At 39.2% G+C, this 25390-nt stretch overlaps 1 protein-coding gene across 1 annotated transcript; it reads left to right on the top strand.

The window, feature by feature from the left end:
• The first annotated feature begins 890 nt into the window (after positions 1–890).
• LOC104113210 (protein PELPK2-like) lies at positions 891–1259 on the top strand. Its single transcript, XM_033660530.2, has one exon. The coding sequence runs from the start codon at positions 891–893 to the stop codon at positions 1257–1259; it is 369 nt and encodes a 122-aa protein (XP_033516421.2).
• Positions 1260–25390: the final 24131 nt, after the last annotated feature.

Raw genomic sequence — 25390 nt, 5'->3', positions numbered from 1 at the left:
TAAAGAGGGACCTAGTCTAGGAAGGTTTGGCTAACAAGAAATTGGGTTAATTAAGGATTTGATTAGCCTAATTAAAGGGTTTGAACTAAAGATAGGGAAAACCTGACTTGAACTCATATCAACTACTCCCTCTGTTTCAATTTAGATAAGCTAGTTTTACTAGTAGAAATGATATATACGTTCGCGCTCTAGTTGATCACAATAAGAATCACTCTAGAGATTAAAAAGACAAAGGGAAAAGGAAAACATCAATCAATGGGGTAAGACAGGTAAAATGTTGGAAGCAACAAGATTAATTGGATGGAGGAGGTGAAAGTTTAGGCATGTTGGGAATTGCGGGAATATAATGGTTGTAAGTGAGGGCATGTTGGGAAGAGGAATCATCTTTTATATCTTAATTGACTTTGCTATATATGCTTTCGTGAAATATAACTCTCTTCATCAGAATTATTTAACCCACACTTCTCTGTTCCTATCTTAAGTAATTCACCCTCTTTCTGAACAGTGGTTTTGTTCTCCTTTAAAACTTTAAAAAAATTCAAACCAATATAGTACATAATATTTTATATATGAATAAAAAAATACTTTGTGCCATTTTATATTAAATATGGTTGATCCGTACTTCATCTATGTATAACTACTTCCAAAATATTATTGACTTAAAAAATTTGTGCATCCTCAAATCAACATTTAGGCAGGTGAACTAACAATAGAGAGTTCTCATGTTTCCACAGCCAAACATCACATACAATCCTGCTAGTTTTTTCAACAACTTTTCCCTATTTATACCCCTTTAGCAAATGATCAAACACACTCAAATTAAACACAACTTCCAACTTCTATTATTAACTTCATTTCCTTGAAACAAAACAATATATCAAATTAACACAATGGCTTCTTCTAGCAACTATTCAATCCTTTTCTTGATCATAGCATTATTTTCCTTATCAAGCATCACTACAACACATGCTGCTCGCAGCCTACTGCAACTTCCAAACTTGCCTACAATCCCATCATTGCCTCAGCCAACAATGCCACAGTTGCCCACTATTCCAAACTTGCCAACAGCAGCCACATTGCCACCATTGCCAACACTTCCAACAGCAACACCATTGCCTTCTTTGCCTACATTGCCCTCTGTTCCGAAGATGACTCTGCCACCAATGCCTGCTATGAATCCTATTCCCAACATGCCTTCACTTCCAAACATTCCAACTATTCCAACCTTGCCTACACTTTCACCTCCTCCATCCAATTGATCTTGCGGATTCTAAAATTTTACCTATTTTATGCTGTGTGATGTCTACCGGTTGTTTTTTCTTTATTTGTCGTTTTAAAGTTTTGAGTGATTCTTAATAATGTATTGTACTGTACTCTCCGAGAGTGTTGTGCATTTATTGGCCCAGTAGTAACTGTCTTTTATTAATTTGATTGACTTTTGTGTAGTTATCCGGTATATTTTCCTGATAAGCAAAGATCAATCTAGCTATATGCATTTTCCGAAGAAATTTTAATAAGCTTTATCATTTCCATTGACCGAAAGCAATCGCGAGTAAAGGAAGTTCAAGTAGAGCTAATATAAAGCAATCCCGAATTCATGGCGTGGACTATAGCACACGAAAATCTAGAAATCATCTTGAATTCCTGTTTTATGGCCCTAAAATGTCAAAATACGAGGAACAATAATGATGAACCGATGACTATTGTTCATTAGGTCATTTTTATGGGCTCGTAAAATTTTAGAAGATTCGGGGCTGGTCGTCCGAATTCATGTAGATTGTGTGGACAGCACACGAAAGTCTAGAAATTATTTTGAATTCCTGTTTTATGGCCATAAAACGCCAATAAATGAGGAATGGTCATGGAGAAGTGATGATTATTGTTCATTAGATCGTTTTTATGGGATCATATAATTTTAGGTGATTCGGGGCCTGTTGCCCGAATTCATGCAAATGGCGTGGACTATAGCATACTAAAAAGTGGAAACCGTTTTGAATTTCTATTTTATGGCCCTAAAACGCCAAAAAATGGAACGGTTATGGCGAAACGATGGCTATTTTTTCTTAAGTTATTTTTATGGGCCCGCAAAATTTTAGAAGATTCGGGATCGGTCGCCCAATTTTATGCAGATAGCGTGGACTATAGCATACGAAAATCTAGGAATCATCATGAATTTATATTTTATGGCCCTAAAATACCAGAAATGAGGAAAGGTTATGGCGAAGCGAAGACTATTGTTCATTAGGTTATTTTTGCTAGGCCTGTAAAATTTTAGGAGATTCGGGTCAGTCGCCTGAATTCATACAGATGACGTGGACTATAGCACACGAAAATCTAGGAATCATCCTAAATTCCAGTTTTATGCCCTTAAAACGATAAAAAATGAGGAACAATCATGGTGAAGCGATGACTATTGTTCATCAAGTTATTTTTATGGGCCCGTAAAATTTAGGAGATTCGGGGTTGGTCGCCCGAATTCATGTGTAGATGGCGTGGACTATGCATACGCATATCTGGTAAACTTCCTGAATTCCTATTTTATGATTCTAAAATACTAAAAAATGAGGAATGATCATGATGAAGCGATGACTATTGTTCATTAGGATGTTTTTTATGGGCTCGCATAATTTTAGACGATTCCGGCTGGTCATCCGAATTCATGTAGATTGCGTGGATTATAGCACAAGAAAGTTTAAAAATCATCTTAAATTCTTGTTTTATGTCCATAAAACGTCAAAAAATGAGGAATTGTTATGAAGAAGCGATGACTATTGTTCATTAGGTCATTTTTTATGGGCTCACATAATTTTAGGAGATTCAGGGCATGTTGTCCGAATTCATGCAGAGGGCATGGACTATATATATATATCACACGAAAAACTAGGAATCATCCTAAATACATGTTTATGGCCATAAAACGGTAAAAAATGAGGAACAGTCATGGTGAAGCGATGACCATTTTAACTTTCATCATTTTTTACGGGCCCGCAAAATTTTAGGAGATTCAGAGCCGGTCTCCCAAATAAATGCAGATGACGTGGACTATAACACACAAAAATTCGGGAATCGTCCTGAATTTTTATTTTATGGTCCTAAAACGCCAAAAAATAAGGAACCGTCATGGTGAAGCGATGACTATTATTCATTAGGTCATTTTTATGGGCCTGTAAAATTTAGGAGATTCGGGGCTGGTCGCCCGAATTCATGTAGATGGCATGGACTATGCACACGAATATCCAGTAATCTTTTTGAATTCCTGTTTTATGGTCCTAAAACACCAAAAAATAAGAAATGGTCATAATGAAGCGATGACTATTGTTCATTAGGTTATTTTTTATGGGTTCGCATAATTTTAGGCGATTCGGGCTGGTCATCCGAATTCATGTAGATTGCGTGGACTATAGCACAAGAAAGTTTGGAAATCATCTTAAATTCTTGTTTTATGGCCATAAAACATCAAAAATGAGGACTGGTCACGGAGAAATGATGATTATTGTTCATTAAGTCATTTTTTATGGGCTCACATAATTTTAGAAGTTTCAGGGCCTGTAGCCCGAATTCATACAGATGGCAAGGATTATAGCACACGAAAAACTCGAAAGTGTCCTAAATTCTTGTTTGTGGCCATAAAATGCCAAAAAATGAGGAACAGTCATGACGAAGCGATGACCATTTTTACTTTCCTCATTTTTTACGAGCCCCCAAAATTTTAGGAGATTCGAAGTCGGTCGCCCGAATAATTGCAGATGGCGTAGACTATAGTACACGAATTTTTATTTTATGGATCCTATAATGCCAAAGAATGAGGAATGGTCTGGCAAAGCGATAATTATAGTTCATTAGGTCATTTTTGATGGGCCTACAAAATTTGAAGAGATTCGGGGTCGGTCGCCCGAATTCATGCAGATGGCGTAGAATATAACATATAAAAATCTGGGAATCATACTAAATTCCTGTTTTATGGTCCTAAAATTCTAAAATACAAGAAACGATCATGGCGAAGTGATGACTATTGTTCATTAGCTTGATTTTGATGGGGCTAAATTGTTTTAGGAGATTCAGGACTAGCCGGCCGAATTCATGCAAATGGCGTGGACTATTATAGCACACGAAAATCTAGGAATCATCCTGAATTCCTGTTTTATGGCCTTAAAATACCAAAAAATGAGGAAGAGTCATGGAAAAGAGATGACTATTACTCATTAGGTCATTTTTATTGGCCAACAAAGGCGGGGGATTTGTATCTATACCTAGTTTTTGGGTCACATTTTAACCTATACATGCTTTGCAAAAAAAATTGCAAGAGTACCCACTTTTCGAGTAACTTCAGGCATACGGGCCTGAAGTAGCAAACATTTATGTCTGAAGTTTGAACTTCAGAATTTTTTGCCTGAAGTATAGCCTTATCAAAACAAAACTTCAAATATTTTTGCCTGAAGTTTGGCCTGACTTGCAAAGGCAATCACGCAAACTTCAGTTCATAGTACAAGGGAAAACTTCAGTCTCCCTTCACTTCATAGTACAAACTTCAAACAAATTAGTCTGAAGTTCTTCAATTTATAGTGCAAACTTCAGAAACTTCAGTTCATAGTGAAAGGGCAAACTTCAGTTTTCCCTCACTTCATAGTACAAACTTCAAACAAATTAGTCTGAAATTTTTTTATTTGTAGTGCAAACTTCAGGATAAATTAACTTTTCAGTGTAACTAAGAGCTGGTTTGGCATCACATCGGGTTTACCTCATGGGGAATTCTTCATGTTCTTCATACTGGATTTGGAACTTCTGTATATTCAGTATGAGATAAACGCATAACAAGATGAACTAGAGAGTATCTGTTTTGCTCTCAATGTGTTTGGATTTGTATCTCGAGCTTGCAAAATAAAGGATTGTAAAATTTGCAGAAGCCCGGGTTTTACCTTCTGTTGATAGGGTTTCTGAATTCAAATAGAGAACAATAACAATACTCTATTTTGTTATTTTATTACAGCATTTGATCAAATGTAGGTTAAGTTGTTAATTAGACTTTACATTTTATTAGTGAATATATTAAAGTAGTAGTTGAAATTTTAATTTGATAGACAAGAAGAGGAGGAAGAAAGGGGCGCATAGGTCAGGAGGAAGAAGAGGAGGCGTCTGAAGTTGTTAAAATTAGGGTATAAGTTAAATAATTTTAAAAATATGGGTATAGGTTAAATGGGGGCGACCAAATAGGTCGCCCCATGAAAATTTTACCACAAAAGCTTAGGAGATTCAGGGACGGACGCCAGAATTCATGCAGATGGTATGGACTATAGCACATAAAAATCAGGGAATCCAGCATAATTTTAATTTTATGATCCTAAAACGTCAAAAAACGAGTAACGGTCATGGCGAGGCGGTGACTATTATTTCCTAGGTCATTTTTGATAGGCTGATAAAATTTTAAGCGATCCGGGTCCGATGGCCCGAGTCCATGTAGAAGGCATGGGCTATAACACAAGAAATTTTGAGAATCAGACAAAATTTTAGTTTTATGGCCCTAAAACGTCAAAAAATGAGTAAAGGCCATGGCGTCGCGGTGACTATTATTCCTTAGGTCGTTTATGATGGGCCGAAAAATTTTTAGGCGATCCGGGTCCAGTGGCCCGGGACCATGCAGAAGGCATGGGCTATAGCATACGAAAATCCAGGAATCGGGCAGAATTCTAGTTTTATATCCCTAAAATACCAAAATATGAGTAACGGTAACGGCGAGGTGGTGACTATTGTTCCTTTGGTCATTTTTATGGGCCGGTAAAATTTATGCGATCTGGCTCCGATGGCCCGGGCCTATGCAGAAGGCGTGGGCTATAGCACATGAAAATCTGGTAATCGAATGGAATTCTAGGTTTATGGCCCTAAAATACCAAAAAATGAGTAACGGACATGGCGAGGTGTTGACTATTGTTCCTTAGGTCATTTATGTTCGGCCGGAAAAATTTTAGGCGATCCGGGTCCGGTAGCCCAGGCTCATGCAGAAGGCACGGGCTATAGCACACGAAAATATGGAAATTGAGTGAAATTCTAGTTTTATGGCCCTAAAACGCCAATAAAGAGTAACGGTCATGGCAAGGTAGTGACTACTGTTCCTTAGGTCTTATATGATGGGCCGGTAAAATATTAGGTGATCTGGGTCCGGTTTCCTGGGCCCATGTAGAAGGCGTGGGTAATAGCAGACGAAAATCTGGGAATCAGGCGAAATTTCAGTTGTATGGCCTTAAAATGCTAAAAACGAGTAATGGTCATGGCGAGGCGGTGAATATTGTTCCTTAGGTCATTTTTTCTGGGCTAAAATATTTTTAGGCGATTCGAGTCCAGTGACCCCGGCCCGTGTAGAAGACGTGCGCTATAGCACCCGAATATCTAGGAATTGGGCGGAATTCAAGTTTTATGGCCCTAAAACTATACAAAATGAGTAACGGTCATGCCGAGGTTGTGAATATTGTTCCTTAGGTCATTTATGATGGGCCGGCAAAATTTTAGGCGATCCAGATCGGGTGGCCCGGGCCCATGCAGAAGGCATGGGCTATAGAACATGAATATCTGGGAATCGAGCGAAATTCCAGTTTTATGGCCCTAAGATGCCAACAAGAGATTAATGATCATGGTGAGGCAGTGACTACTATTCCTTAGTTCGTTTATGATGGGTCGGCATAATTTTAGGCGATCCATGTCCGATGGCCTGGGCCCGTGCAGAAAGCGTGGGCTATATAGCACACGAAAATCTAGTAATCCAATAAAATTCTAGATTTATGGCCCTAAAATGCCAAACAATGAGTAACGGACATGGCGAGGTGTTGACTGTTGTTACTTAGTTCATTTATGTTGGGCCGACAAAATTTTAGGCGATCCGGGTCCGGTGGCGTGGGCCCATGCAGAAGGAACAGGCTATAGCACACGAAAATATGGAAAATGAGTGAAATTCTAGTTTTATGGCCCTAAAATACCAATAAAGAGTAACGGTCATGGCAAGGCGGTGACTACTATTCCTTAGGTCTTATATGATGTTCCGGTAAAATTTTAGGTGATCAGGGTCCGGTTGCCTGGGCCCATGTAGAAGGCGTTGGCAACAGCAGACGAAAATCTAGGAATCAGGCGAAATTCCAGTTTTATGGCCCTAAAACGCTAAAAATAAGTAATGGTCATTGCGAGGCGGTGAATATTGTTCCTTAGGTCGTTTTATGGGCAAGAAAATATTTAGGCGATCCGGGTTCGGTGACCTGGGCCCATGCTGAAGGCTTGGGCTATAACAGATGAAAATATTGGAATCAGGCGAAATTTCAGTTTTATGGACCTAAAACGACAAAAAGAAAATGAGTCACGGTCGTGGAGAGGCGGTGACTATTGTTCCTTAGGTCATTTTTGATGGGCCGACAAAATTTTAGGCGATCCGGGTCCAGAGCCTGGGCTCATGCATAAGGTGTGGGCTATAACACACGAAAATCTTGGAATCGGCGAAATTCCAATTTTATGGCCCTAAATTACCGAAAAACAAGTAACGGTTATGGCGAGGCGGTGACTAGTATTCCTTAGGTCATATTTTATGGGACAAAATTTTAAGCGATCCGGGTTCTGTGGCCAGCGCCCATGCAGAAAGCGTGGGCTATAACATATAAAAATCTAAGAATCGGGCAGAATTCTAGTTTTATGGTCCTAAAATGCCAAAACATGAGTAACAGTTATGGAAAGGCAGTGAATATTATTCCTTAGGTTGTTTATGATAGACCGACAAAATTGTAGGCGATGCAGATCTGGTGGCACGGGCCCATACTGTAGGCGTTGGCTATAGCACATGAAAATCTCGGAATCGGGTGGAATTCCAGTTTTATGGCCCTGGAATTCCAAATAAATGAGTAACGGTCATGGCAAGGCGGTGACGTTTTTTCCTTAGGTCGTTTTGATGGGCCGAAAAAGTTTTAGGCGATCCGAGTCCGTTGTCCCGGACCCATGCAGAAGGTATGGACTATAGCACACGAAAATCTGGGAATCAGGCGGAATTTCAGTTTTAATGTCCTAAAATGCTAAAAACCGAGTAGTCGTCATTGTGAGGCGGTGACTATTGTTCCTTAGCTCGTTTTATGGGCAAGAAAATTTTTAGGCGATCCGGGTTCGGTGACCTGGGCCCATGCTGAAGGCTTGGGCTATAACACATGAAAATACGGAAATCAGGCGAAATTTTAGTTTTATGGACCTAAAATGACAAAAAGAAAATAAGTAACGGTTATGGAGAGGCGATGACTATTGTTCCTTAGGTTATTTTTGATTGGCCGGCAAAATGTTAGGCGATCCGAGTCCAGTGGCCCTGGTTCATGTATAAGGTATGGGCTATAGCACACGAAAATATGGAATCGGGGAAAATTCCTGTTTTATGGCCTTAAAACGCCAGAAAATGAGTAACGGTCATGGTGAGACGGTGACTATTGTTCCTTAGGTCGTATACGATAGGCCAACAAAATTTTAGGCGATCCGGGTCGAGTGGCCTAGGCTCATGCAGAAGGCGTGGGCTATAGCACACAAAAATCTGGGAATCGGGCAAAATTTCAATTTTAGTGCCCTAAAATGCCAAAAAACGAGTAACGGCCATAGCGTGGTGGTGGCTATTTCTCCTTAAGTCGTTTATGATGGGCCGGCAAAATTTTAGGTGATCTGGTCTTGGTTGCCCACGCTCGTGCAGAAGGCGTCGGCTATAACCCACAAAAATCTGAGAATCTAGCGAAATTCCAGTTCTATGGACCTAAAATGCTAACAATTGAGTAACGGTCATGGCGAGGCTTTGAATATTGTTCCTTAGTTCGTATATGATGGGCCGGCAAAATTTTAGGCGAACCGGGTCCGGTGGCCCGGGCCCATTGATAAATGTGAATTTTGACCACTTATTAGTAACTTTTTACTTTTGTTTTAGTCCGAAAGCATTGATTTATGTTCCCAAAACTAATAAAAGTGTGCAAATTGCAATAATGTTGGATGTTTGGGCTCTAACGAAGAAATCCGACTCACAAGTAAAGAAGTGGCGCAACACACAAGAATTGCGGTCCGCAAAGGAATTTTTGCGGCCGAAGAAGCAAGTGTGGACCACAAAATTCCCTCTACGGCCGCAGAACTAGTGAAGAAGCCCATCAGACTTTAAGCAGACAAAATTTCAAAAGTTCAGAGAGTGAGCAAATGACCAAGACTTGAAGCCTTGCCTGAAGTGCGGACCACACAAGAATTATGCGACCGCAGAAGCTGACTTGCGGCCACATACCAAATTGTGCGACTGCAGAATCCAAGTCCCTGCAAGACCAAGCAATGTGCGGACCGCATATGGAATTGTGCGGCCGCAGAACCTCCCGAGGGGCATTTTGGTCATCGAATTTTATGCCATTATAAATAGACGGGAATCACATTTTTAGGTTAAGTTTGGAAGTTCAAGCAGTTGTAGTCGTTATAATTTTCCATTTTAGGATATTTATGATCATTTTTGGGATTAAAACATCATAGTTTATCATTTTAATTTTACATTATGAGTTTAATTATTATTGCTTTTTTGTTTTTTCATTTTCTACTATGAGTAGCTAGACTTTTAATAGGGTTGTGACCCAATCCTAGTGTGTAAACCTTATGGGTATTTAATTTAATGCTTGTTTATGATTGAGTGTTGATTATTTAGCCTTGTTTATGCTTTAATTTTAGAATTAATGGTTGCAAACAATGATTCATGCCTTTTTGACTTGGTCTTTACTTAAGAAAGAGGGATCTAGTCTAGGAAAGCTTGGCTAACAAGAAATTGGGCTAATTAAGGAATTGATTAGCCTAACTAAAGGGTTTGAACTAAAGATAGGGAAAACCCTACTTGAGCTCATATCAACTATTTAGCTTGATACCCATTTGGGCTTAAGAAGGCCAAATTGGACAAAATCACTCTATGATCGAAAGTTATTGAGTGAGTAACTTAGAATTGAGAGCTATAATACACCCCCATCAATACAACAAGTGTTAACGTACTTAACCCATTGGGAAAACACCTAGGTTAAGGTCACACCCTTGGGCTTTTTAACCATTTGGTAAAAACAACAAAAACAATCATTCGCTTTCTAGTTTCTTCTCATTAGTTCTTAATTGTTAGTGATAATTTAGAAGTAGAAAACAAAACCCTTTGTTTGGAAGTGCAATTTAGTTATTTCATTTGCTCTCATCAAGTGTATAACCTAACACCCATATTAAACTCTATGTGGAAATCGAGCTCGACTCTTGTTGGGTACTATTCTTCCAACGACCGTTTCTACTCACTATTGAGTGCGGATTGGACGTGGATCAATTTTTGACGCCGTTGCCGGGGAGTTAAAACAGTGTTAGGTATATATTTGAGTGTGTTTTTAGAATATCTTCTTTCCCTTCCGTGTTACTAATTTGTGTGAGAAATTACATGTACTAACATGGCGAACAATGATCTCGAAAATTTTCCTTTGGGAGAATTGAATGGCAAGGAGGAACAAGTAGAGGAGGTACCTCTTGAATCTCAAGCCAACCGGAGAGGCCAGGTACCTCATGACAACGTGCCCGTTCCACCCCCACCTCCACCACGAGCGGCTCCACACCGGATGTTGCCCAACGAAGGTTATGCTAGTACAATAGTCCCTCCCCGTATTAGAGCGGACAACTTCCAAATCACCAATGTGATGCTCACTTTGCTGGAGCAACGGGGTTTCTTTATCGGTGCTCCAACTCAAAATGCTTATAAACATTTGAAGGGATTTGTGGATACATGTTGGGGTAGAAAGCAAACTAATGTTTTCGAGGATGCACTGAGGCCAAGGCTTTTTCCCTTCTCTCTACGGCGAAAGCTTTAGATTGGTTGGAACGATTGCCGAATCATTCAATTTACACTTGGGATGAGTTGGCAGAAATGTTCAATGCTAAGATTTTCTCTCTCGGATACATGGCTACACTACGAGATGAGATCTTGGCATTCAAGCAAGAGCCGAATGAATCACTACACAAAATATAGGAGCGCTATATAACAATGGTTAAGGAATGTCCCAACAAGGAATGTCCCAACAAAGATATGACGGAAAACATGATTCAACAAACCTTTTATCGTGGGATTAACACAACAAACCAATGTGTAGTGAATCAACTAGCCGGGGGGAACGTTATGACTATGCCTTATGCGGGGGCATGTGAAATCTTGGATGAGATGGCGGAAATGTCGCCGTCTTGGAAATCCCGGGCCAATTTTCCACAAGGTGATCCGAATATGATCCACCTTCACAAAGAATTGCAAGACCATGGGCAAGCCATTGCTGAATTGACCACTACCATGACTCAACTAGCGAAGGCCCAACTAAATCAAGTGCAAGCTCCTAAGCAAGTTTATGCTATGGAGGGAGTGAATGCGATGGTGAACAAGAGGAGGAACAAGGGTCCACAAGTGCAAACTCGAGTGGAGAACTATGTGCAAGATGGTGGTGGTTTTGTGCAAGATGATTTTATAATGACCAAGAGGAGGAAGTGCAATATGTGAATAATTTTCAAGGGCAAAGAAACAACTTCCAAGGCCCAAACCAACAACAATGGACCACAAAACAATCATGGCAATTGGACTTATAACAATCAAGGGAATTGGCATAACAACAACAATCTAGGGAATTGGAGTGGAAACAACCAAGGTAATTGGGGAGGCAACAATCAAGGCGGATGGAGTAACAATCTAGGCAACTGGGGGTCGGGTTTTCAAAGGCCCCCAATATACCAACAACCGAACAACCCACCTCCTTAATCTTCCCATGGTTCACGTTCTTCAAACAATGAGACGGGACGTATAAAAAGTATGTTCAACCAAATGATGGAAAAGAATGTCGATTCGGATTCCCAACTTGCCTCACACAACACATCTATTCGAAACCTAGAAGTTCAAATGGGGCAAATCTTTCATACTTTAAATTCTCGTCCTAAGGGGGCACTACCAAGTGACACGGTGGTAAACCCAAAGGGTGGTAACAATATGGGGCATGCTATGGCAGTTATCACAAGAAGTGGAAAAGGCGAGAATGCACCCACCTCAAGTGGAAGGCTACTTGTTGATGATAATCATGTGATGCAAGAAGAAGAGATCTCGAACAATGTTGTTCAACCTAATGAGGAAGTTTGGATTGATATTGATGATAGTGTGGAAGAGACCCAAGAGGAGGTGAACCCGTTTATGAAACACATTATTGATATACCAGAGCCGGTAGTGCAAAAGGCTAAGGCACCATTGCCTAAGCCTCCACCTCCATACCCTTAAAGACTTTCCAAGCAAAACGGTGAGAATAAATTCAAGAAGTTCATTCAAATGATGAAAAGTCTTTCGAATGTGCCATTAGTCGAAGCTTTGGAACAAATGCCCGGTTATGCAAGGTTTATGAAGGATCTTGTGACAAAGAAGCGATCAATGAATTTTGAGACCATCAAAGTCACTCATCAAGTGAGTGCAATTGTTCATTTAATGGCTCCTAAGTTGGAGGATCCCGATGCTTTCACGATTCCTTGTACAATTGGAAGTGCCGAGTTTGCTAAAGCTCATTGTGATCTTGGGGCAAGTTTAAATATTATGACCTATTCGGTTTTCAAGACTTTGAGGATTGGGCAACCAAGACCCACCTCTATGAGATTGCAAATGGCCGATCGTACCATGAAAAGGCCGTTGGGTGTGATTGAAGATGTTTTAGTCTGGGTTGATAAATTCATTCTTCATGCGGATTTTGTCATTCTAGATTGTGAGGTTGATTATGAAGTGCCAATTATTCTTGGGAGACCTTTCCTTGCTACGGGTAAGGCTCTTTGCGATGTTGAAGCTGGAGAACTTACTATCCGGATTGGTGATGAAAAAGTGGTATTCCATGTGTGTAAGTCAATGCGGTAACCAAATAGCAATGATGTGTGTTCTTTTGTGGATTTGGTTACCGATGTCATTGTTTATGATACAAGTGCTACAATTAATGTTGCTGATATGTTAGAGGCCGTCTTGATCAACTTTGATGATGACGAGATGGATGGCTTCATGGAATGTGTGAACTCTTTACAAGGAATGGGGTCGTACAACTATGCACCCCAGAAATTGTCCTTGGATCTTGAAAATAGGAAGACTCCTCCTACAAAGCCTTTTATTGAAGAGCCACCTACCTTGGAGTTGAAGTCATTGCCTCCACATCTTCGGTATGAAGTTCTTGGCCCTTGTTCTACTTTACCGGCTATTCTTTCCTTTTGTTTGACTAATGTACAGGTAGATTCTACATTGACGGTGCTACAAAAGAGGAAAAAGGTTATTGGGTGGTCCTGGGCGAATATTCGGGGTATAAGCCCCGCCTTTTGCATGCATAAGATCAAGTTGGAATATCGCGCTAAACCATCTATTGAACATTAAAGGAGACTTATTGAGGCTATGCAAGAAGTTGTCAAGAAGTAGATTATCAAGTGGTTGGTTGCCGGGGTTGTCTATCCCATCTCCGATAGTTCATGGACTTCTCCGGTTCAATGTGTCCCAAAGAAGGGGGCATGACGGTGGTCACCAATGACAAGAATGAATTTATTCCTACAAGAACGGTGACCGGTTGGAGGGTGTGTATGGATTATTGCAAGCTCAACAAAGTCACAAGGAAGGATCACTTTCCACTTTCTTTCTTAGATCAGATGCTCAACAGATTAGCCGGCCGTGCTTTCTATTGTTTTCTTGATGCGTACTCGGGCTACAACCAAATTCTCATTGCTCTGGAAGATCAAGAGAAAACAACCTTTACAAGTCCCTATGGTAATTTTGCTTTCAAGCGGATGCCATTTGGTTTGTGTAATGCACAGACGACATTTCAAAAGTGTGTGATGGCTATTTTTACGGATATGGTGGAGGACTACCTTAAAGTTTTCATGGATGACTTCTCAGTGGTTGGAGATTCTTTTGATGATTGTCTTGCAAATTTGGATAGTGTTGGCTAGATGTGAAGAAATCAATTTGGTGCTCAATTGGGAGAAATGCCATTTCATGGTCGAGGAAGGCACTGTCTTTGGCCACAAAATCTCAAGGAATGGAGTTGAAGTTGACAAGGCAAAGATTGAGGTGATTTCTAAGCTTCCACCCCCAACATCTTTGAAGGGTGTGCGCTGTTTCTTAGGCTATGCGGGTTTTTACCGACGCTTTATCAAAGATTTCTACAAGGCGGTGAACCCGTTGTTCAAGCTTCTTAAGAAGGATTCTAAGTTTAATTTCAATGATGATTGCATGAAAGCTTTTGAATTGTTGAAGCTCAAGTTGACAACTCATGTATGATATAAGCGACGTAGCGGTTGGGGCTATTTTGGGGCAACGTATCAACAAGATTTTCCATCCGGTCTACTATGATAGTAAGGCCAGGAATAGTTCCCAAATAAACTATACCGTTAAGTAGAAAGAGCTCCTTGCTATTGTGTTTTCAATTGAGAAGTTTCGAGTGTACTTGATGGGTGCAAAATATTTTGTCCACACGAATCATGCGGCGCTTCATTATCATGTGAGCAAAAAGGACTCCAAAGCTCGGTTGATGAGATGGGTACTCTTGTTACAGGAATTTGATATTGACATCCAAGATAGGAAAGATAGTGAAAACCAAGTAGCGGACCACTTGTCTCGTTTGGAGGAGGAGGGGAGGGCGCATGATGGCCTTGAAGTCAATGACTCCTTCCTAGAGGAGCACATTTTTGCAATTTCAATGAAAGAGATGCCATGGTTTGTGGACTTACGAAATTTTCTTGTGTGTGAAATCATTCCGGATGAGTTCTCTTCAAGCTAAAGGAAGATGCTCAAAAGGGATTGTCAAGATTATTATTGGGATGAACCACCTTTTTCGGATTTGTACGGGCGGGTGATTAGGAGATGTGTACCGGAAGAAGAGCAAAGTGATATTCTTGGGGCTTTTCATTGTTCGTCATATGGTGGTCATCATGGTGGAGCAAGAACGGCGGCCAAAGTGCTTAGTTGTTGTTTCTTGATGAGCTCGAAACACACACTTAAATTATGCTCGCTAATCAAATATAGTATAGTATAATATCGTATCCACATAGATTGGATTTAAACAGTATTCTGGTAGTTACTAGATTGATTTCTATCCAGGATGATCAATAATTGGGATGTATATAATTTCTAACTAAAATTAACTAAGAGTCTAAAGCTATTGACTAATGACAATCGAAACAAAGATAAGCAAAAAAAGATATTAGTGGGAGAAAATAGGGATTGATAGGATAGGTGCAAGATAATTGGTTGGGATCTAACTCTACATAATTCACTTATAATGTTTAGGTGATTCTTTCGAATTCACTAAATTATTAGTTCAAACGTTTAGTAGAAACTCTCTCTCGATTAAGTCTCAACCTCACAAGATGAACCAATTTAAGCACGTGAAGATATGCAAGAATGTATAGTGGATTGGTCTTTAGGAGAACCTCTCTCGATTATCCTCCTAACTAGGTTTATTCATTGATTCAACTAGCCTCTTTCCATTACTAAGAAAAATTAATGAACTCAACCAACAATATAATGCAAAGATATCACAAGTTATGCCTCTCTCGATTACATGAACAAGTGAATATAGATGCAATAATTAAATCATCCAAAAATGCTTCGATACATAAAACTAAAGTTATAATCCACAAACAATCATCAATACACTAAATCCATCAAACCCTAGAGGGAACTACTCCATAATCATGGAGAAATTCATCACACATATAATTAAAGTATAAGAAAACATAGATTCGATCCAAACTCGGGTCTTGAGTGAGGAAAGAATGATTAATCCTCGTGCTTGTGTTCTTCCAACTCCTCCTTAGCCTCATTAGGTATAGAGTATGTCAAAAGTCCTGAAAAAAATGTTTTCTCATATATTTATACCAAGTAGGGTCGGGCCTAGACGAAATCACCATTTCCTAGCCGAAATAAAGTGCAGTGAATTAGAGTGCAAGAAGTGACTAAAACACGAGATTATAGCCTACCATCAACACCCCACACTTAAACCGTTGCTCATCCTCGAGCAATCAAACTACACTTCATATAGACACGACCTTTTTAAACAACTCTCCTAACTCATCATACCAAGAATATTTAAAAAATATTAAGCACTCTAACGTAACATCCTCGACTCAAGATTTGACTCACAAGCACCATGCATTTTTCACAACCCGTTCACTTACTCTAACCTAGAGGTCAATGACATTACTTTTACTTCATGAATCAAGTACCTTCACACAACAATAGAGAGTAGTTCCACACACAATAACATTTAAGAACAATTAGGCTTGCCCGTAATGTACTACTCTACTAATTGATCTCATTCAGTCAAGGATCAAGTAGGACTTAATTGGTTGTAATGTAGGTTGCGAGACAGGTAGGATATATTTAGATATAAGAGTGACCACACCTCCCTAAGCACTTTAATACATAATTACTCGTTCACAACCCCACAATTATGCCAAACTATAACTCCATCTTCACATAAAAATTCATCAACTCCCTACTTCTTTAGGCACAAATACATCTAGAGTTACCACTATCAAGGAATATTTTTCACAACAATACAACTATTTTTTCTTTTTCTTTTCTTATTCAATTCAAGAGGCTCTTACTTTTTCAAAACAATGCACCTTTATCCTAATTCAATAGTTCCACTCAAAAGCCAAACAAACACCCCACATTTTAACTTTTACAAAGTTCATTACAAATTCAAGTCCTCACGAGAGGTACAAGGTACAAATAGATGGTCAATTCAAACAAATGGGTAAGGCTTGTAATGTGATTGCCAAAGAAATATAATTACAGGCTCAAAGGGGTTAACTAAGATACACAACAATTACGTGGGTAAAACATATATCTGGTTCACTAAAGAAATCCCTATATCACTTTCAAGACTGAATAAAACTACTATTTCGCTTTGCAAATAAACGGGGCAAGTTCTAGACATCATCTGCAATGCACAGAATACCCAAAACCTCACACACACATGGCACGTAGCTCACTCAAGATCGTACTCATCAAGACTCTCTAGTCAAAGCAGTTAAGAAAAGTTAAGATCATACAATTTAAGTTACTTATACAAGAGTCAAAAACTGAGCCTAAGTGTCACAACTAAAGGTATAATAACGTTAAGAGATATTGCCTTCAATTCAAATCATAGGACAAGGTTTCCTACTCCTAATAAAAATAAAAACTAACTACACCCGGTTCAAACAAAACCCTTGAAAAAGAACAGCGGCGCAAAGAAAAACCAAGGGGGAATTATTACACTACCTAACAAAATAAAATATTTTTGTCTTTTTCTTTCGACTTTACTCCCTCAAGAAACCTGTCGATGATATCCATCATCGGGAAAAATCAAAGATTTTAATGATTTTTTCAATGTTTTCTATCTCAAACTACTACAACTAACAAAACAAAAACTAATATACATACATACATACATACATACATACAAATATCCCCCATCTCCAACTAGTAACAAAAAGAAAACTAATATACATACATACAAATATCCCCACCCCACACTTTAAGTTGTGGCATGTCCCCATGGCACATAATTAATGCAAGCGGTAAAGGAAACTTCCCTGAATTTTCTTCTTTTTCAAGAACTTATAAAATCCCCCCCTCATTTTGAATTCATTCCTAATTTTTTCTCCGTGGGATTTTTTGTGGAGCTCATTAACCCCAATTCTTCTGAGGATACCTGCAAAAGCCGCTCTTTTATTTCTTATCCTCATCTTGAGCAGTGAATTGTTGGTTCATGATGATCCTTAACTTATTTTTGCATTCTTTCACAGGATCTATCCATGCATATTCCTGTAAATCCCCAAAAATAAAATCCACATGATCAATGGTAGAATAAAAAAACAAAGAAGAAAGTTCATGTGAATATTCCTGTGGCATGTCCAAGACCATTTGTTTCTCATTCTCTTCTACTAACGGTTGTAAATGTGGAATGGTAGATAGGGGTTTGAACTCTTCCTCCATTACTTCACAATCAACCAAAACCTTATTTTCAATCATCTCAGTTGAATCATAGTCCTCTTGCAGAGTGGAAAGCTCTCTTTGTAGATGCTCATTCTCTTGGGTAAACTCATTCTCACAGGACATCTCCTCCATATATTCACTATCACAATGTAATGAGCTTTCTGAAAGTATATTTACTATTTGACTCATTTGCATTGTTAGGTTCTTAATGGCTTCAACAATTTGTATAAGTCCTTCATGATTTTGTGTAAATCTTTCTTCAACACTATTCATGAACTTATACAGAAGTTCTTCTAAACTACCATTCTCCTCTTGAGGTGGTTGTCTCACTTTACTTTCATTTTAGTCATAATAAGGGTATTCATCCCATCTAGAGTCAGAATTGTGCCCATATGAATCCTCATACATGTACGAACTAGAAACAAAGTAAGACTGCTCAAAATATGAACCATAGGAAGAATACATATCTACTTGACAGTAAAGCCATAGATAATTTCCACCACATTTAAAACACATAGCAGACCGCTGATAATGTTCAGCTGCTAACTCTTCAACCATTTTCTTAGGCTGGTTGTACTCCATCTTCACAGCATTTAGAGTTCAATAATCAATAATTCAACTAGCCTCTTTCGATTATTTTCCTAACTAGGTTTAATCAATAATTCAACTAGCCTCTTTCGATTAGTAAGAAGAATTAATAAACTCAACCAATAAAATAATGCAAAGATATCACAAGTTATGCCTCTCTCGATTACATGAACAAGTGAATATAGATGCAATAATTAAATTATCCAAAAATGCTTCAATACATAAAACTAGAGTTATAATCCACAAATAATCATCAATACACCAACGCCATCAAACCCTAAAGGTAACTACTCCATAATCATGGAGAAATTCATCACACATATAATTAAAGTATAGGAAAACATTGATTCGATCCAAACTCGGGTCTTGGGTGAGGAAGGAATGATGAATCCTTGTTCTTGTGTTCTTTCAACTCTTCCTTAGCCTCCTTAGGTCTAAAGTATGTCAAAAGTCATGAAAATAACGTTTTTCCATGTATTTATACCAAGTAGGGTCAGGCCTAGACGAAATGACCCTTTCCTAGCCGAAATAGGAATACTTGCAAACTTATTATTTTTCATGCGTCGCACTATGCTACGTAGGGTGCGTAGCATTATTGTAATTTTCTCGGTTGTAAACTCTCTGAACTTAGCTTTCCTGACAAAATTTTGTAATGATTCTATGCACTATGCCACGCACTATGCCACGCACTATGCCTAGCATTAGTGTATTTTTCTGTTAGACCCAAAAATTATAAGTATCTGAACTTCTCCAATTTTTGACACACATTTGCACTGATGCATCGCACTATGCTACGCATGGTACATCGCATTAGTGCATTTCCTCAGAGTATTGCATCTTCCTTGATTTTTGATGTCCAAAAGTGATCCTCTATCCCCGAACACGATTCAGGCTTAATCCCCTGGGCTTTTACTCAGACTACAAAGCTCTAATTATTTGATGTAGCTCCATAACATCTACATAACTCGAAATCATTCCTACAAGGCATAAAATACGTAATTAGTGAAAAATACTACCAATTAAAGCTCAACACAAGTAAAGTGCTATGAATTAGAGTACAATAAGTTACTAAAACACGAGATTATAGCCTACCATCATTTCTATTGGCCTAGTCTTTACAAGGATTCTAGTGAGTTATTGAAAAGATGTGATGAATGTCGGGGGGCCGGTGGAACCTCAAAGAAAAATGTAATGCCTCTCATAACCATTTTGGAGATTGATATTTTCGATGTGTGGGGCATTGACTTCATGGGACTTTTTGTGAGTTCTTGTGGAAACACCTACATCTTGGTCCCGGTGGAATATGTGTTCAAATGGGTTGAGGCCATCGCCTTACCCAACAATGAGGCGAGAAGTGTAGTGTCTTTCTTGAAGAAGAATATTTTCACAAGGTTTTGTACTCCACGTGCAATTATAAGAGATGGGGGGTTACACTTTTGGAACAAGGCTTTTGACACTTTACTTAGCAAGTATGGTGTTACGCACAAAGTCACGACTCCCTATCACCAACAAGCTAGTGGGTAAGTGGAAGTCTCCAATTGAGAGATAAAGAGTATCTTGTCTAAAACAGTGAATGCTAATCAGAAGAATTGGTCTAAGAAGCTTGATGATGCATTATGGGCTTATTGAATGGATTACAAAAGACATATCAGAATGTCACCATACCGGTTGGTGTTCGGAAAAGCTTGTCATCATCCGGTGAAACTATAGCACAAGGCAATGTAGGCTCTAAAGAAGTTGAATATTGATTGAGATGTAGCCGCTAACTTGAGGGTTGCACATTTGAATGAATTGGATGAGTTCTGGTACCATGCTTATGCGAGTTCGTCCTTGTACAAAGAAAAGATGAAATATTTTCATGACAAATACATTTAGAACAAAGAGTTTAAGGTGGGCGATCTTGTATTGTTGTTTAACTCAAGGTTGAGGATATTTCCCGGGAAGCTAAAATCCAAGTGGAGTGGTCCTTTTGAAATTATTGGTGTGACAACTTTTGGTGCATTAGACTTGGTGAACAAAAAAAATGAAGCATTCCAAGTCAATGGTCATCGGGTGAAGCACTACTTGGGCAAAGTTTAAGATAGCCACGTGGTGGCAGTCATTCACTTCACTTGAGGGTATTCTGCGTCGTGCTGCGACATTAAATCAGGTGCCTCTTAGGAGGCAACCCATGTTATTTTCCTTTTTACATTTGTAGTTATGTGTTATTTGTGTTATAACTTGATTTGAAGTGTGCTACAGGGATGAGTGTGACTTACAGGAAAGGTGGACCAAAATATGGCTAAGTGTTCAAAATTGTGTGGACCACACTTTATTTGTGCGGGACGCACATTTCTATGTGCCACGACAGAAGAGCATTGAAGCCGCACATTTCTCTTATGGACCGCACATTTGAAATATTTAAAAAAGTGTCAAAATGCCAACTCTCTGAATCTTGAGCTTGTCATTGCGGAGGTTGATCTGCGACCGCACCAAAAATATGCAGACCACACATTGAGTTCTGAGACAAGTCTACCAAGGTGATAGAGTGCGGACCGCACATGAAAATGTTCGGCCGCACTCGCCTCTTTTCCCTTCTCAAACAGTTGGTATAAATAGAGGAATAGAACTCATTTGAAATTTTCCCCGCTCTGAACAAAACACCGTTGCTCTGTTGATTTTCTTGAGAGATTTTAACTGTCCTCACACACAACCACCTTGATTATTCACCCATTGCACTCACTCTATCTGTATGCTTCAATTTCATGTTAAATTTTTGTGTTAGTTTAATATTTAGATTTTTAGTTCTTTTTAGGCCATCTGTTATTAGAGTTCAACTATGTGTCCATGTGGGGTAGATCTGAACTGGGTAAACTTTATACATGCTCTAATGGGGTTGGGTTAGCGAAATTTCATATTTTTACAATGTTGCCATGTCTATTTGCGCAAGAAATTGAAAAATCTAAGTAGATAAAAGACGACTATTCATAACTTTTGAAATCAACGGCCGTACTTGAATTTGTACAGTTCGCAGATTACGAATTTTGGAAACTCAGTGAAGTGATCTGTGGTCTCAAGTTAAAATGTGAGGACCGCAAATTTCCCTCTGCGGCCGCATATCAGCCAAATCACAATCTTCAGAGACTCTGCATTTTGAGAGTCTGAAGTGTGGCCGCACTTGCAAATTGTGCCGACTACACTTCCCTTCTGCAGCCGCACAACCAAATTTTGCGGACCGCAACTCCCTTCTGCGGCCACACGTCAAAAATGTGTGGACCGCATATCCCTTTACCTGCAGACATGTGTTATACTCAATACCCACTGTGTCCAATTGTTTCTCCCTTATCTACATAAATCCTGAATGTGTTGAATAATGAATTGCAACTAACAAATTTCTTTGCTTTGATACAAACAACGGTTCGATCGAGAGGCCGAGGAGACACTACAAAGGGAAGGGGTGAATCTTCTCGGGGTCGAGGTAGAGGTACCCTGCCCCTTGGCAAGCCTAAGACCATCAGAAAGAAAAACCACAGCCGACAGAGATAGAGGTGCATACCTCTCCAAGTCTAGCTCCTATGCCCCATCTAGGGAAGTGTCAAAGGGAAACTCAGCCTCTATTCAGGAGGAGCAAACAGCCACATAGTCGAGGCCACAGGGGAGATACCAGCTCAGGGATGAGCCTTCTTCATCTCACAGCACCCCCGAGGGGTCAAAGAGTGATAACCATGCCTCTGAGCCATCAGCTACACTAGTCACAGAGGCACAGACTATACAGGAGATCCCCGATGATGGTAGAGGGGGAGATGGTATAGCCACAAGTGTGGAGAGATCAAAGAAGAAGGAGGTCTGGGAGGATAGGTTTTTTAGCTTAACCGACTTCACCAATTTTCGTATGTGGTGGCAGTGAGGTCTTTGACTCTTGAGAGATAGTTCCTATTAAAAGATTTGGAGAAATTTAACCAAACATTCTTAAGGCAGCTCGGAGCACGAAAGGGTTGGATGTGGTTCACTGAGAGAGTTGAGGATTCCAAGGAATACCTCGTCCGAGAGTTATATGCTAATGTTTCTCACATAAAGAAGGGGACAAAGGTGACCAAAGTGTGCAACCTCAAGGTGAGGTTTGATCACCATACACTAAATGCGCACTTGGGCTTCGAGGATGTTGAGCCAAAGGAGTATTTGGAGAAATGTGCAATGAAGGAGGAAGTCCGACCTTGGCTGGCTGAGATCTTAGCACCACTAGGGCCACCACCACTATGGATTACCATTGGGGTTCCCATTCAGCGGAACACATTGAGATTCGAGGCGAAGGGGTGGCAGGCCTTTGTTTGTAGCAGACTAGATCCAAGTCTAAATGAGACTCATCTTCCTATTCCTCGGGCTATTTGATCACGTCCACAACACACCTCAATAAGAGATATGACACGGTCGTATGCAATAATAATTACCCAACTAGGAGTTGGGGTCGAATCCACTAGCAGTTATGATGGGAGTTAGGAGTATATATTTGAAACAAGAAAATGGGTTATCTAGATTGCACTTCCACAAAACAATTTTGTTTTCTACTTCTATTGTTAATCTAACGGTTGCAAGATAAAGGAAATAGACTAGAGATAAATGTTTTTAAGGTTTTTTCAATTGGGTAAAAGGCCTAAGGTTGTGACCATAACCTAGATGTTTGCCTAATGGGGTAAATACGTTAATGTTTATTTTGTTGATTGGGGTGTATCATAGCTGACAACTCTACGCTACCCACTCAATGCCTCTCGATCAGAGAGTGGTCTTGCCCAATTTGGTTTTCTCAAGACCAAATTGGTATCAACTAAAACAGTTGATAAGAGCTCAAGTCAGGTTATTACTATCTCTAGGTTGAACCCTTTAATTGGGTTAATTGATCACGCCCAACTATGCCTTATAAAAAGGACTAAACGGTCATTGCAAATATAATCCAGTTTACAAGTCCGGAATCGAATCCCACAAAGAACTAAGGCTTAGCTACATTTGTTCAATATTGCTAAGAAACACAAGTCCAAACAATTTCCTAGTTATAAAGATTTGTTTTTTATTTCTACTAATTAACTAACAAATATTATAAAGCAGTAAAATTATCAACTAACAAGGATGAAATTGGAGACAAGCCTAAAGATGTCTATAGTTATGATTTCCCCAATTGTCGGAATCCTTCCCGCTACGTATTCTATAATTTCGCCTAAGTATTCTCTACCGATCGTGAGTACTTCGAGTGTCGTAATTATCTCTTGAGCATCTACCATAATTTAATAGATGTATTCTCTAGAATTATGCTAGCCTGCACTAATTCACCGCTCACTACGATCACACTAAGGTTTCGTTATCTCTAATCCCACCTTTAAACCCTCTGTATTGATCTCTCACATATGTTAGATCTGATGTTATTCAACAACTACCTAAATGTGTACTCTCTCTGTCTCGAGCAGTATACACACTAAATAGGCATAGTTAATTGATGGTCATTCAATCAACAATAATAAACACGTAGTTGAACAAGTAGAGAAATCCAACGACTCAATTATATAAAGCATAACAAGAATTTATCCTACAAAAGGTTCTATCAAAACTCTAGATAACAAATTAGTTATTCATAATAGTATGCAAAACTACAATACTAGAATTCATAACTGATAATGAAAATAGGAAGAAGGTAGTGAAAAACTCATAGAAGAATTCTTTGCCTTGCTCCTGGTGTGTTCTTGCCTCCTTAGGTCGAAATCCCATCTCCAAAAAACGTCCCCTTTGGTTGAATCTGCCCTAAAACGGCTCTCCTTCTTCAAACATGTTTAGGGAGTATTTATAGGCTAGGGTTGAATCCAAATATGGGTTGGAGACTTTTAACCTGTGACTTTTAATTACCTAGCTATAGACCCAGCGAAGTCTGGTCTAAAGCGCGGTCAAGCTAGCTATAGACCTCATGAAGCCTGGTCTATAGCGCGGTCAACCTGGCTATAGACCTCGCGAAACCTAGTCTATAGCACGGTCAACCTGGATATAGACCTTGCAAAGCCTAGTTTGTAGCACGGTTTGGGTACTTGGCATTTTTGTGCTCTTTTCTTGCATTTTCGTCTTCTTTTTGTGTGACCTTCACTCGTCTTTGTCTTCTGATGCTCTTACACATAAAAAAACATAATTTAGCTAAAATGTCGCACAATTAACCACTAAACTAAAAACATATAGGGAGAGTAATGTGCTAAAAGTATAGCATTTTAGCTTAACATCATTAATCATTCTCTCAATTGACCATATTCCTTGTTAGCTAAGTTATCCTAGACTAGGTCCCTCTTTCTCAAGTAGAGACTAAGTCAAATAGGCATTAATCAATTTTTACAACCATTAATTCAAAAATTGAAGCATGAATTAAGCTAAATAATTAACACCCAATTATAAACAAGCACTAAATTAGATACCCATAATGTTTACACACAAAGGTTGGGTCAGAACCCTATTAAGAGTCTAGAAACTCCTAATGGGTTTTGAAGAAAATAAAGAAGAAAAGCTAATTAAAATCATAATGAAAGATTAAAATGATGAAATATAATGTAAATACACCAAAATAATGTAAAACTTCCTAAAGGTCGGGCTGCTAGAATCTCTGCTAACCAAGGTCGGGCTGCATCTCCCAATGCATACTTCTCCAAATGTTCCGGTGGCTTAACATCATCGAAGCCCAAGTACGTATTAAGTGTATGTTGATCAAATCTCACTTTCAAGTTATGTACTTTAGTCACTTTCAAGTTACGTACTTTAGTCTTGGTTGCCCAATTCCCAAGGTCTTGAAAACTA

This window comes from Nicotiana tomentosiformis, chromosome 4, assembly GCF_000390325.3.
Source record: "Nicotiana tomentosiformis chromosome 4, ASM39032v3, whole genome shotgun sequence".
Taxonomy (NCBI): domain Eukaryota; kingdom Viridiplantae; phylum Streptophyta; class Magnoliopsida; order Solanales; family Solanaceae; genus Nicotiana; species Nicotiana tomentosiformis.
The sequence above is the reverse complement of the archived record's forward strand: the minus strand, read 5'-3'. Positions and strand labels throughout refer to the sequence as shown.